This window comes from Melampsora larici-populina (assembly GCF_000204055.1).
Source record: "Melampsora larici-populina 98AG31 unplaced genomic scaffold MELLAscaffold_56, whole genome shotgun sequence".
Taxonomy (NCBI): Eukaryota; Fungi; Basidiomycota; class Pucciniomycetes; order Pucciniales; family Melampsoraceae; genus Melampsora; species Melampsora laricis-populina.
Window position 1 is genome coordinate 502,475 of NW_006768820.1, and position 13,984 is coordinate 516,458.

A 13,984-nucleotide genomic window follows, 5' to 3' on the forward strand; every position below is an offset into this window, starting at 1 on the left:
TCTAGGATTCTATATCTGTCTTGCTTATCGAGACCCTACAGCAATGGTAAGAATGGAAACCACAACAGGTTCCGAGATCGGATCAGGTGTAGGATATTCTGGATCAGGTTCAACTTCAGTGATGAAAATGAGTCCAGGTACACAAGAACTGTATGAAAGGGAACAAGTACGAAAGTTGGCCAAAGAATCTCATTTGAAAGATGATCAACATCAATGGTTTGAAAGATTTGATCATCATTCAATGGAAGGGAGAAAAACACTTCGTGATGGTCATAAGACTAATCGTCGTAAAACACAACAAGTATCACCGACCCCAACCACCACTGGCACCACCAGCACCACTACAGCTGATAATGAGACGCCCAACCCAACCACAATGACAGCACCTACCCAACCACGTATGGATCGTACAGAATACACTCCAAAACAAATCCAACACATCGAACGAAAAGCAAACCGACAGAAACGAGGACGAGATTACTATTATTACCCAGCAGCCGATAACTTTGTACCGATCTCCAAAGATTGTGGTGATGTGAGTGGATACTGTGGAAGGATGAGAATCTATGATTCGATTCATAATGATCAACTTTTATATGATACTGGTTGTTGTCATTGTGGACCTTGTTTGAGTAATAAAGAACGACCTGAGGCTGAGAAATGGTTGGATTGTGCTGTGCTTAGTGGGGCTGCTGCTTGTGTTGGTTCATTGTATGGTTATTGCAAGTACAAATCTTCTTGAAAACTTGAGCTTCAAGTTTCATGAAATCTTGCATCTTTGTGTGATTCATCTTATTGCTTATTACTAGTTTTTGTTCTGTTCTTTGGGATTTATTTGGTCATCTTGTTGGTTGATATAGAATTCTTTCTATTTCTTGGTTGATATGTGATCCCATCTAGTCTGGATGTTGATCAAGAAATTTGACAAATCTTTAGTTCTGAAAGGTAAGCAAGACTGTAAGGAATCATGAAAAACTTTTGAACAGAAAAGTCTTCTCAAAAACAGTATTGACAGTACAAATGTATGAAAAATTGATGACCAAAGAAAGTGAGCAAAAGTACTCAGGACTCAGTAGCAATTAGTGATAATTCATTGTTGCTTGTAGAAATGTACATCATTCAAAACATATATGGGTGGAGCATTTTTTCTGCCCATTTGTTAATTATTGAATTTGTATTCTGCCACTGAGCTCAAGAGTTCTTTCCAGATGCATTTCCAGTTTCTGGGCAAAAGAATTTTTCTACCCAAAGATGGTGTTCTTTTGGTGACCAAGAGCAAAACCCTGTAAGATAATACAAGATCAAAAGAAGATTGTCATACCAATTGAGTTTAAACCACTATAAAAGTAATGGGGATGATTAGACCATATCAAATGTCATCTCATATATTCATCTAAGAAACCAGCTGGTATATAAGGTAAGATGATGGGAATCTAGTTGAATTTGTCCCTGACAAGTTTCTTTGATTTCGACTTGGTTTTGACAAGAGTTGTACCATTTTGATGGATGGTTGTCATGGATCCATAGTTTGTGTTGATGTGATGCAAAAACTCCAATACATCATATGACAGTATTGAGACCATTGCAAGGCTTTCTCTGACCATACTTTTTATAAGTTAAAACTCATCTATACCTGCTTGTCATTGTCCCATCATCTTATCTAGAATCTTCCCAACTTGTGTCTATCATCTTCTTGGGCCAAATGTTACTTCCAATTTATGTTGTTTTTGTAATATGATAATGATTTACTCACAGAAATTATTCAATCAACACACTCTCTCAAATTTTTTACTTGATTATCTCTCAATCCAAAGGATAAGGGACTATTTCCTGAAGAATCTTCTACATGTCAAATCAATACACAAGATTTGGGTATCAATCTTATTTCAAGGCTTCCTCTGGCCATAATAAGTCCTGGGTTGACAATTCAAACACCACCCACTGAGGCAGCTTTCATGTCAAGGTGAAACCCCATAGGAACCTTCAGTTAAGCTTAAAAACAAATAACACAGAAGACAACAGAGTAAGTGAAAGAGTATAGCTTTTTTGAAATAGTTTTCTCAGTAGCATGTGATGCAAACAGGTTTTGACACTGCTTGGTGAGATTCTAAATAGAGTAAAGCCAAAAAAGAGTGAGAAAACAAGGGAACAAAGCAGAACAAAGCACAAAGACAAGTTTTGGGCTATGCTGACATGTTTTACTGTAACATTTTTGTGTGGATGGTTTTTCTCTTATAATATATCACTATGTCTTCATTTCTTGTTTTCAGCTTTTTCCCCTTTTGAGTAGTAAGTTTGTTTGACGCAAATAATTATACTAATTCTACAAACCTCTACTTGATATCCATTGACTCTTCCAGTGCTCTTTGTTGTCAATATGCAAGCTAATTATTCCCTCATACATACCTTTGACCTTGCAAGTGATGCACAAGGCATGAGGCGCTTATAGGAAAGAAATCAAATTTGGCACAGAAGTTAATCACTTTTAGTAAAGGCAATCTTGGATTTCTGGCCCATTGGAGTTTTGATCATCAAATTTTCAAAAAGTGGTCAGGCAGAAGCACTGTCTCTTGCTCAAGAGATCTCCCTCTTCAAAAATTCTAACAAACAATGAGAAGAGAATTTCCCCTGAGAGGATACCCTTGTGTTCATGAAATCTCATGAATTTCAATTATTGACTACAGTGGAATCAAAATTAAGGTTGAAAATACAGGCCACAGCCAACCAATGAATTTCACAAGAAAATTCCCTCTCAAGGGAAACTTCTCCAACATTTTTCTTAAAAACTCTGAAGAGAGAGATCTGTTAGAAAGAAGAAGGTGCTTCCCCAGTGTCCACTAATACAAATCCAATATCTTACAAAAATACAACCAAGGTGTTACATCTTGAACTGAGTTATCTTTTACACTTTACTTACATAAGAACCTTGAGGAAATAAAAATTGTACAAATTCTTAACTGACCAGACTTTTGACAACTTTGAAAAAAAAAATCAAAACCTCATCCCCACTTCCAACCACTTTCTTTTCTTACCGTCCTTCACTTTCGATATTTAAACTCTTCAAATTTCAATTTCTTTTAAATTTTCTTCTTGGATAGAGTCAAGTTTAGTTTTACTGATAATTTGAAAAACATCTTTCCTTTTAATCTTTTGACTTCTTTGTTGATTGATTCCATACATGTTTCTTTGATGAAGTTGATGATTACTAATTGAATAAAATCTTGGGGGTCCATTGTTTCTTTGATTTTCATATTTAACAATCTGGTTTTGATGATCTGGTTGATGATGATGATTTTTAATTTTAATGGATTGATTGTTAAACCTTTTTTCCTCATTTGAACTTTTTGAATCTGTGAAACTGTTTAAATTTAATTTAATTGGAAAATGTGAAAAGAAATTAGAAGAGATGAAATTCTTAGATATGTTTTTGATTTTAAAAGATTTTAAACTTCTAGAGTCTCCATGTCCAAGTTCACTTTCTTCATCACTGTCTTCTTCAACTTCTTGAATCAAATTTCGATGATTCAAAGAACGATGTAATGGATCATTAAAACGTGTAGAAGGCAGCCTAAATTGGTTAGCTTTTGGTAATTCAATATTGATAGGTGATGGATCACGTTGATTGATAGGATTAGAACAAATCATTTGATCAGAAATGAAACTAGAACGGTGGTGCAAGTTTATTGAAGTATTGGGTGTTGTTTTGGAATGAGAAGGTAAGATCAAACTTGTGCGACGTTTTTGTAATTCAGACCTAGAGGCTCGAATTGGGGCTTCATGATTGATACTGACTTGAGATGAGATTGATGGTGTGGGAAAGAGATGTCGAGCTTCAGCCTCAGGGATGGTGATCTTAGGATTACGAATGGATTTAGATATTGAAAGATGGCGAGCTTCAGCCTCAGGGATAGTGATGTCATGATTATGGATGGACATAGATCTTGAGACATGACGAGCTTCAGGAATATTGATCTTGGGACTATGGATTGAGTTGGGTCTCGAAGCAGTTGTAGGCGGGTTACGCAAGATGATGTCAGTTGTAGCTGTAAGGAATTATAATTTGATAGAGATCAACATTAGTGGAAACAGACTGAATCAAAAGGTCCAGAATCATGATAAAAGAGAGATATCTGACTTACAAGGATGAGGATTAGGACTAGGATTCGACTCTTCCGAAAGTTGTTCAATTAATTGAATAGCTTGATTAGAATTTCTTTGGATAGATTCACCTAATTGATTGATAGTACTCAATTTAATCAAAAGGCCATCTTTGAAGATCTGATGTTTTAAATGACTTAAAGAATCAAGTTGAGATCTTAAATAGTTTTCACAACCCATTAATTCTTCTTGAGCTTCGTTAAATTGAACTTGATTTACATATTTTGATTTCTTTAGTTTTGATATTTTGTTCGTTAGGATTAGTTTATCACGAGTGATTGTTTTGATTTGATTTGAGTTTGTTTGGAGTTGGTGTAATGAATTTAAATACGATGATAGTGAATTTAAATGATTTGTTAATGAGAAATTCGAATTTGATAATAAATTAGAAACCTGTTGCGAGATGGCCTGACAAAGAAATCCAGATGTTATCAAATCAAGCCATCGTGTTAGTGAGAAATGGAATTAAGCTCATTGAACTGACCATCAGTTTAGGTTCATTTTGTTGATCGGCTAATGACCATTTTGATAAGAGTTGATTTGAATCTTGAAATGATTCAGACCAAATACGAAAGCTTTTAGAAATCATCCAAAGGGATACCATCATCAATCAGTGCTATGCTCTGTTCAGTTTTATATGATGATTTGAATTGGTATCCAATTTACCTTTTTTGGTTAGATTCTTCAGATTTTATATAAGATTGAAGTAAATCATGAGATTTGCCTTTGAAGGTTGCGGTTGAGTTGGTTAAGACTGAGAAATTCATGATCTTTGATGAAGTGTAAGATTAGGAGAATGGAAGTGGATGGAGAATTGAAATATTTTAAACATTCAAACTGACTTGAGAGCAGGAACAAACTGACCAAGTGATCGAACTCAAATTTACCTTTTTAGGATTCTGTTGACCATTTTACCATTCATCATTCCAGTTCCTTTTCCTTTCTCAATCTCACTCATCATGATATTCTAACCTGCTTTCCATTACCAATCACCAATCCGCTTGACCACGGGAAAGCATGTAGTTCGAAAGGACATCAAACTCTCCATTACAATCTCAATCAGGCTGCACTAAGCCGCAGAGAATCGATGACCATGAAAAATAGTCATTTTGTGAGTATAGTTCCAACTATCAAGTAGCTGGTTCCCTGAAGATTTTCTGATTGGCACTTTGTCATTGAGATCTTTTCTCCGCCGGCGTGAAGGCGTTACCATCGATCTACAATGCTTGAGTGATTTCCCTCGTGAAACTCAAGTGACTTGGCGGAGAATCTTACTCAAGCTTTACACTGTGTTTGTCATGAGTGCATATCAGACGAGTCGCGTCGTCTCACCTGATCAAGAACCCGTGGTCTACTTTCTTGATCTTCGAGATGAAGTACACCAAGACCGGTCAGCTTTGAGACATCCTTCAAGAGTCAAGAATCAGATTGAGGGGTTTGACCATGTGAGATGAAGCTTGGTGTGGGTGATCTTCAAAGTGGTTTGAATTTGCTGAAGGGAAGAGAGGGAATTGGAAATGTCAGGAGTGAAGTTGACCGGACGCGGAGTGTGAGCGGTCAATACGAAGTGATGTCATCTTTCGCCTAGGCCCTAGACTGTAACCTATAAAGAGCTTCGGTGTCGGCTATTGAACTTTGGTTCTCTTTAATGTCATATTGACCTTCGCTTCTCTTCTTTCATCTTACAATCTACATTTCAAGATGCCCAATTGGATAGCTAAACCTCATCTCGTTCTTCCTTTCCTTTTGGTCGTCATACTGAAAGAGGTCTCTTTACTTGATAATGGATTCGTTAGTCCTGCCATGGGTTGGAGTTAGTTGAATTTCACTTTCAAGCTCTGGTTGATTGGTTGGCTAACGGCGATGATTTGGTGTACATAGATACTTGGAACAAATATGGTTGTTCGATAAACGAACAAATAATACTCAAGTTTCGTCAAATCTTCGGTCTTCTTGTCACACATGTTGATGGCCCTTTAAACCCGATTTAACAGGGCGGCTGAGGCGATCAAGAACCATGGACTCGACAAACTGGGCTACAACTGTACGGTCGACACCTTTGCTTGATCTCCTGTGTAACCTTCAAGCGCAAAGATCCTTACACATGTCGCCCTCTTTTGTGTGACATTGGTTCTGGATTGACTCGCGATACCACCGATTGCGATCCGTAGACATCAATGTGCGGCATGCGACTTTCCTACCTACACTTTCTCAAAAATTATGTGATCGATCACTTCAAATTCTGAGGCGTACTTCTATCCATCACAGATCGATGATTGTTGGCAAGCTCCGCAACGTGGCCCTAACAATGTTCCTTTGGCCGATCCTAAAAAGTTTCCAAAAGGGATCAAAGCTTTAGCCGATGAAATCCATGACATGGGATTAAAGGTCGGGTATGTTTATCGACTATATTTTTGACTTTATTTGACGAGTGTAAAGGTTGTGATTTGACGACTTGACTTGAAACCCCCAAAACGCTACTTTCGGTTTCTGTTATGATTTGCGCAGAATCTACTCGGACGCCGGAACGTAAGATCAAATTTACATAACATAATGGTACATCAGTGCCCAGCACTGATAATTCAATTTTTGCTATATAGCTATACGTGTGGCAAACGATACGGATCTTTAGGTTCACAGTTTCTATCTTCAGTAATATCTCCTAGGATCCTTGTTTACCGAGATCATCTTTAGGGCACGAGAAAGTGGATGCCCAGACATATGCAAGTGGTCGTCAATCTCTTTCTTTATCCCCGAATGCTCATCTTAAGTAATATCCATATATTTCTCATAACTCATAAAATCTTTGGCTTTGTAGGCAGACTGGGGTATCGAGTAAGAGATTTTGAAGATTCTACATTTGTTAACCCAGAGCTTATGAGATCTGATCGGTCAATAGTTACCTGAAATACGATAATTGTTATAATGAAGGCTTGTCCGGCACGCCACAAATTTCTGCTACAAGGTACAGAGCCATGCGAGATGCTCTAAACGCAACAGGACGGCCGATCGTATATTCTCTTTGTCAATGGGGTGAGGACGCAGTTTGGAATTGGGGCTGGACTATAGCGTGGGATTCATTTGACTTCCTTCTCACTAAACTAACATTTACACGAAAATGTAGACTGATGACGTGTTTCTGTTCTTGTTTTCCTATATTAGTAATTCCTGGAGAATAAGTGGCGATATTTATGATCATTTTGATCGGCCAGATGATCGATGTCCTTGTAAAGACTCGGTCTCTTATTGCGCACTGGCCGGATTTCAATGTTCTGGTGAGCTTTTACTCTATAACTCATATCACAATGTCCTTTCATGAGTGATCTGACGGTCCATTGCGTCTTACATTGAAATTCCATGTCTTATTGCTGTTCACCCAGCGATGAACATACTGGAAAAGGCAGCGGGAGTAGGACAGAAAGCTGGTTCGGGCGGATGGAATGATTTGGTAAAATAACTCTCCGCCTATCTGACTCCAGATAAGTGTAAACTTGCCATCCAAACCGATACATTTGCAACCATTATGTGATTCTAGGATATGCTCGAGGTCGGCAATGGGGGGATGTCATACGATGAATGTAAGCGAAAACCAATTGTCACAGCAGATTTCAAACAACTAATAAGTTGGCTTATTCCAGATGTTGCACATTTTTCAATGTGGGCATTTGCCAAGTCACCTTTGATCCTTGGAAACGATGTGACTAACATGTGGGTACCGAACATCCAAACCAAAACATTCTGTAAAATTTTTGATAACGTATCTGTTCATGGTTCTTATGTCTGCATAGGTCGAAAGAGACATTATCAATCATCTCTAACAAAGAAATCATTGTGCATTGGTTTTTCTTGTATATACTTGATATGAAATCAGTCCCTGACTTTAATTCTTGATTATATAGGCTTTGAACCAAGATAAGAGCTTTGATTCGGGATACCGAGTATGGAAAATGGAAGATCCAAGGAAATCCTCTGGTAGTATCCAGCTTTGGAAGACTAGTCTGGTGAATGGGTATGTCATTTCACCCTCTTTATGTTCTTCATGTTTGATTTGGCAATCTTCTATGTGGTATCCGTCATGATTTACTAAAAGGGCGCATTTAGGTCCTACGCATTAGCCTTTTTGAATGCCACGCCGAAGAAATTGGATTACATGGTTTCATTGGCTGATTTCTTTTTCGATGATGTGAGCGTCTTCTTGAATACCTTTTCTATGAGACAAACCTGCTCATCAAGTTCGACCACTACCAGTCTTCCAAAATCACAGAAAACTGGAAGATCAAAGATCTTTGGAATGCTAGTCGGACAGTACATGTAAGTGATCAAGATATGATTAGCATAAAAGGACAACATAGAAGTTTTTTTGGATTTACAATGAGTAAGAATAAGGGTGATTTTAAGTGGGGAATCGAATGGGGACAAAAGAAAGAAGTTACAAAGGGTATCTTACTTGAAGATGTTCCTGCTCATGGGGTTAGAGTTTTAAAGCTTGTTAAAGAATCTGCTTCTGGTCAACGTATTGAGCTTTGAAAATTTTCATCAATGCTTTTCTCTTGATTGTCTTGTATTTGATTTGTTTACATATCCTTTGGATCGCGGTGAAATTCAAAATTGTAAAGAAGAAAAAAAGATCTAGTGTGACGCATGTTTATCATGTCAGAACTTGGTTGAAAAACCTGATTAAGAAACTAAATAAGGGATGGCTGGTGGTTTAGATAAATTGATAAAGGTGCTGACCAATATACTGTCCGGAACATCAGAGGGTTTCCAATATCTATCCCCAATGTTAGAAAGAGTAACATCAAATTTAATGGTAGATCATACTCTTGTCCAGATTTTATTTGGGCTAATTTGTGGTCGTCATAGAACAGCAGTGATACCTTATGAGAGAAACACAGAATGCTTGTACCAACAATCTGGTAGCAGTCTTTGTTTCATAATAGACCCTATTCAAAAGTCCACAGAGCTGGTAATATTGGCCAAGTGGCTTCATTTTCCTCAAGTTAAGCATTTGGAGCTCAATCGGGCACATAAAGATCATTAAAAGTCTATCAGGGTGGTGTTGGACTACAAAATCCATTTTTGACTCTTGGATTCAGAAATCTCAATCTGACAAAATATCCAACCAAACCCCTTTTGTGTCTAAATTTAATTCCGAAGATGGTTGAGCCTGAGGTTTGTGTCAAAAATCACATAATTGGTATGAAAGCTGCAGCCTTGAAGGAGGTTTGACTATGGACGCTGATCAGGAAGAGTGGTCCGTTCATTGGAAGTCTTTGAGGCCCTTATGATCAGAATTGTGTGGACATCAATGAACTTACTTTAGGAGCATTTGTACTGACACATAGACAGCAACAACTAACAAGGATGGCTCATATTAAAAAAATCAAGCGTGTCCGGACATTGATCCAAGGCCCCTTTGTCCTTACAGATGCCTCAAACTGACTGCTTAGAGTCTTTGTTCGAGGCAATTGCCACTCAAGGAGACATTTGATTTTGGGAATCCGAGTTATTCCTGGTCACAGTGATATGGGATATTCAACAGGAGAGCTCTTATGTAGAGCAAGTTTATGTTGAATTGAAGGTTTCTTTTCATGACATGTTTTTTACTCGAAGATACAAATATTACCACATTTTCAATTATGAGCTTCATCCACAAAATCCAAGAATACATCTTGCGCACCATCCAAGGTCATTAATTCAGATGGATCACTTATAAGAGCCAATTCAGTTACTATTGAATTCTCATTGCACTTACCAACATCCCATTTCTCTTCTTAACTACGCTGACTGCTTTCGTCCTAGTTTGTTACCTTTTTCTCGTTTTCTTTCTCTCAACAAACACCTGTGTTTCAATGCTCCCAATGCGGCGCATGATAGACGCAAACCTATGTCAGACCGTTAACCTATGTCTAGAAGAATAGCTACTATATAAAGAACTCATGTTTGCGTATCAAGTTGTTTCCTTACTCAAACAATTCGTCTCTTTATCTTGACACCTTCCAACAGGTGATTATTCTTCTATCACTATTACGTGATCTTCAGCCACTACGCGCTCTTTCATATCACTAACTAAGTGATTCCTACCAGGTGATTATTCTTCTATCACTATTACGTGATCTTCAGCCACTACGCGCTCTTTCATATCACTAACTAAGTGATTCCTACCAGTCACCTGCCCATTCCTATCTGATTATTCTTCTATCACTATTACGTGATCTTCAGCCACTACGCGCTCTTTCATATCACTAACTAAGTGATTCCTACCAGGTGAGGATCAGCTACCCCAACCAATATCACCAACGATCACAACAATATCACTCACGTCATGACGAGCCATCAGTCCGCCAACGAAGCCTCTCACATCACTCCCCTGGAGCAAGATTGGCAACGTTGGTCTCCCCTCATGTTAGCCCACTTCATGGAGGGGGACCTAGATGGTATAGTAGATGGCACCGAGCAAGAACCTGACGACGACGCTGCTGCAGCTCTCAAACTCGACTATCATCGTCGACGTAAGAAAGCTGCAGGTTTCATTTCTCGTAAACTTAGTCCTGAAAACAGAGCGTTAGTTATCAATACTTCTAACATGAAGGATCCCAAAGCTATCTGGGATGCCTTAGTGAAACTCTATGCTTCTACGAAAGCTCGTAATCGTGCTCGAATTCTTCGCAAATTTCTCAATCTTAAATGCTCAGATAATTCTCTTGCTTCATTTCTCTCTGAATATCGTAAAATCACCCACGAGATGACTGAAGTTGCGTTCAAAATTGATGATGATATATTAGCTCATATGTTATTATGTAAATTATCTCCACGCTATCACTCAACTAGAGATTTGCTTGCTCATTCTGCTGAAACCGGCGACACTTTGCTGTCGCTTAATCTTGTATTCGAACATCTCCAACAAATTGTCCTTGACTATCAACCCAGTACTGCACCTCCTCCTGCTGCTTTAGTCGCTGAGCGTCGAACTCCCTCCTATCCTCGCTGTCTGAACGGTATTCACAATCCTGCTACTGCTCATTCTGAAGAACGTTGTTATCAAGTCCATCCTGAATTGAAACCAATCCGGAACATCAACAAGTCTACTGATCGCACTTCGGCCAATGCAACCATCAGCGGTACGGTTCTTACTACTTACGTGTTTAATGCTACCCTTACTGGGAAACCTGTTCTTGACTCTGGCGCCTCGCAATCTATGTTCAGCTCTCGACTTTGCTTTACTGATTATAGACCTTGTCAAGCTGCCATCCACGTCGCCAACGGACAACAGATCAACGCCATCGGAACCGGAACCGTGTCAGGAACTCACAACGGAAAACTCGTTTCTTTCACGGATTGCCTCCATGTACCTCAACTGTCAACTAATCTCGTTAGCATGGTGGCCCTGGTTCGAAAAGGCTGCACGTTCAACTTTGCTCCGGACTCTAGTTTCAATGTGGTTGTTGGCTCTGATGTGGTTCTTACTGGAGATACCAAGAGTGGAGTTATGGAAGTTAACTTCGATATGGGCAAGTCAACTTCACTTTCACTCATTGCATCACCTCAAGTTAATCCAGTCACTCTTCACAGGCGCCTAGGCCATCCTGGTCAAATCCCTTTGGAGAAAGCGTTTCCTGGAGCTATCCTTCCTGACTCTTGCGAACCTTGTATCTTATCCAAACATCACCGCCTACCCTTTAAAAATCATCTTCCCATTGCTTGTGATCGCTTGTCTGTGTTATTTAGTGATCTAAGTGGTGTAATTTCTCCTCCTTCTCTCGGTGGCGGTAGATACTATTTTAAAATCACAGATCAAAAATCCAATTTCAAATTTGTTTATATCTTGAAAACCAAATGTGAAACCTTTTCTTATTTTGTGCAATTCAAAGCTTTCGTTGAAAATCAAACCAATCTTAAAATCAAGACACTCGTGAATGATAATGGTGGAGAATACACCTCAAAACAATTTTCTGATTTTATTAAGCATGAAGGTATAAAAATGGATTTTACTGCTCCATATACCCCTCAACAAAACTCCATCTCTGAGCGAGGTAATCGCACAACTACTGAAAAAGCAAGAGCATTACTTAAACAATCCCATCTACCTCTTGTTTTCTGGGCTGAAGCCGTGTCGACTTCAGTTTATCTCGAAAATCTCACACCTTTTGCTCGAGATAACTTCATCACTCCTTTTGAAAACTGGTATGGTAAAGCTCCCTCTTACGCTCATTTACGAGTATTTGGATGTCTTGCGTATGTTCACGTTGGTAAGGAACGTCGAACGAGCAAATTCTCTGACGTCGCGAAGAAAGGTGTGCTACTTGGTTATCAAGGATCAATGCACAATTACCGAGTTTACCGGCTCGATGATCATAGAGTTGTCTACAGTCATGATGTAGTTTTTAACGAAGATGTGTTTCCTTTTTCTGATCCTGCTGTCTTAGAAGCCTTCAACAAGAAATTTGGCAATTCAGACAATCATTTCATCGAAGACATCAACACTGACTTTGATTTTGAAAGTCCATTGATTCACTCACCGATTCACCCTCTCACTGAAGATGAGAACTTACTCATCTCCAATTCTACTGCTGAAAACCCTGTCTCTTCGTCTCAATCATCTAATTCACTCACTCAAAATGAACGACAATCTGATCGAAGAGAAGATGAGCCTCAACCTGAAGAATCAACTCCTGATGAAGAACCGCAAATTGAAGAACCAAGAGTTGAAGAAGAACCTCAAACTGACTCTCAGAACTCTGGTCGACCTTCATATTCATTTGTGCCTTCAACTGTACCGGCTCCCAAAGCCATAACTAGTTCCATCGACGCTTCCAATATCATCACTACAAAACGTCGTGCTCATCTCGCTAACACTCTAACTCCTGAACCTCATTCGTACCGTGAAGCTGTAACTCGCCCTGATTCTTCAAGCTGGAAAGCCGCCATTGAGAAAGAACTTAATAATTTAATCGACATGGGTGTGTTCACCGAAATGGAATTGCCAGAGGGAGCTCATGCTTTAGGAACGACGTGGGCATTTCGACTCAAAACTGACGAAAACAATGCCATCATCAAACACAAGGCGAGGCTCTGTGCTCAAGGATTCTCGCAAATTCCAGGTCTTGACTACAATGAAACGTATGCTCCTACTGGACGAGCAGCTAGTATGAGAATGGCTCTCAGTATCTGTGGGATTGATGATTTGGAAGTACGACTCATGGACGCGGTAGGAGCCTTTCTCAATGGTATCCCACCTGAAGTTCTTTACATCAAAATACCCCAAGGTTACACTCCCAAACTGAAAGGAAAGAACATCGTCTTACTCTTAAACAGATCTTTGTATGGGCTTAAACAGTCGCCTCGCTGTTGGTACATTATGGTTAAATCTTTCTTCCTCTCTATCAAATTTTCTCCTTCTAAATCAGACCCCTGTCTATTCATTTCCGATGATCCCTCCTGGCGGTGCTTTGTCCACGTACATGTCGATGACATGCTCGTTATGGGTAAGAACACAGCTCGGTTCTCTCAGCTCATTCAAACTTGTTTTAAAATGGAAGATCTCGGAGACTGCTCCTTCTATTTAGGCATGCGACTAGAGCGGGATCGAGTAGCTAGAACCATCACTCTTACACAAGATAAGTATATTCTCGGCATGCTTGAGGAGTATGGAATGCAAGATTGTCACCCCGTCACCACTCCGATGATACCTGGCACTTATCTCAAGCCTGCTACAGACGAAGAGCATCAACAATTCTTGGACACTGGCATCAACTATAACCGAGCTGTAGGTCTACTCAATTATCTTGTGCTCTGTACACGACCAGATCTAGCCTTCACCTCTAGT

General features: G+C 39.2%; 3 protein-coding genes across 3 annotated transcripts; 2 read left to right on the forward strand and 1 right to left on the reverse strand.

Annotated features, from left to right (window-relative positions):
• Window positions 1-43: 43 nt before the first annotated feature.
• MELLADRAFT_111687 (uncharacterized protein) lies at window positions 44-742 on the forward strand (the record flags this gene model as incomplete). The annotated part of the gene is made up of 1 exon (XM_007416018.1): window positions 44-742. One exon carries the CDS (start codon window positions 44-46, stop codon window positions 740-742), a length of 699 nt encoding a protein of 232 aa, XP_007416080.1.
• Window positions 743-2,837: 2,095 nt separating this feature from the next.
• MELLADRAFT_79194 (uncharacterized protein) lies at window positions 2,838-4,983 on the reverse strand (the record flags this gene model as incomplete). The annotated part of the gene is made up of 4 exons (XM_007416034.1): window positions 2,838-4,043; window positions 4,140-4,566; window positions 4,643-4,733; window positions 4,825-4,983. 4 exons carry the CDS (start codon window positions 4,923-4,925, stop codon window positions 3,061-3,063), a joined length of 1,602 nt encoding a protein of 533 aa, XP_007416096.1.
• Window positions 4,984-5,859: 876 nt separating this feature from the next.
• MELLADRAFT_39639 (family 27 glycoside hydrolase) lies at window positions 5,860-8,473 on the forward strand (the record flags this gene model as incomplete). The annotated part of the gene is made up of 16 exons (XM_007416019.1): window positions 5,860-5,971; window positions 6,040-6,088; window positions 6,153-6,207; window positions 6,427-6,551; window positions 6,667-6,687; window positions 6,759-6,790; window positions 6,853-6,885; window positions 6,981-6,993; window positions 7,058-7,228; window positions 7,321-7,433; window positions 7,539-7,606; window positions 7,694-7,736; window positions 7,797-7,866; window positions 7,947-7,989; window positions 8,058-8,167; window positions 8,260-8,473. 16 exons carry the CDS (start codon window positions 5,860-5,862, stop codon window positions 8,471-8,473), a joined length of 1,272 nt encoding a protein of 423 aa, XP_007416081.1.
• Window positions 8,474-13,984: the final 5,511 nt, after the last annotated feature.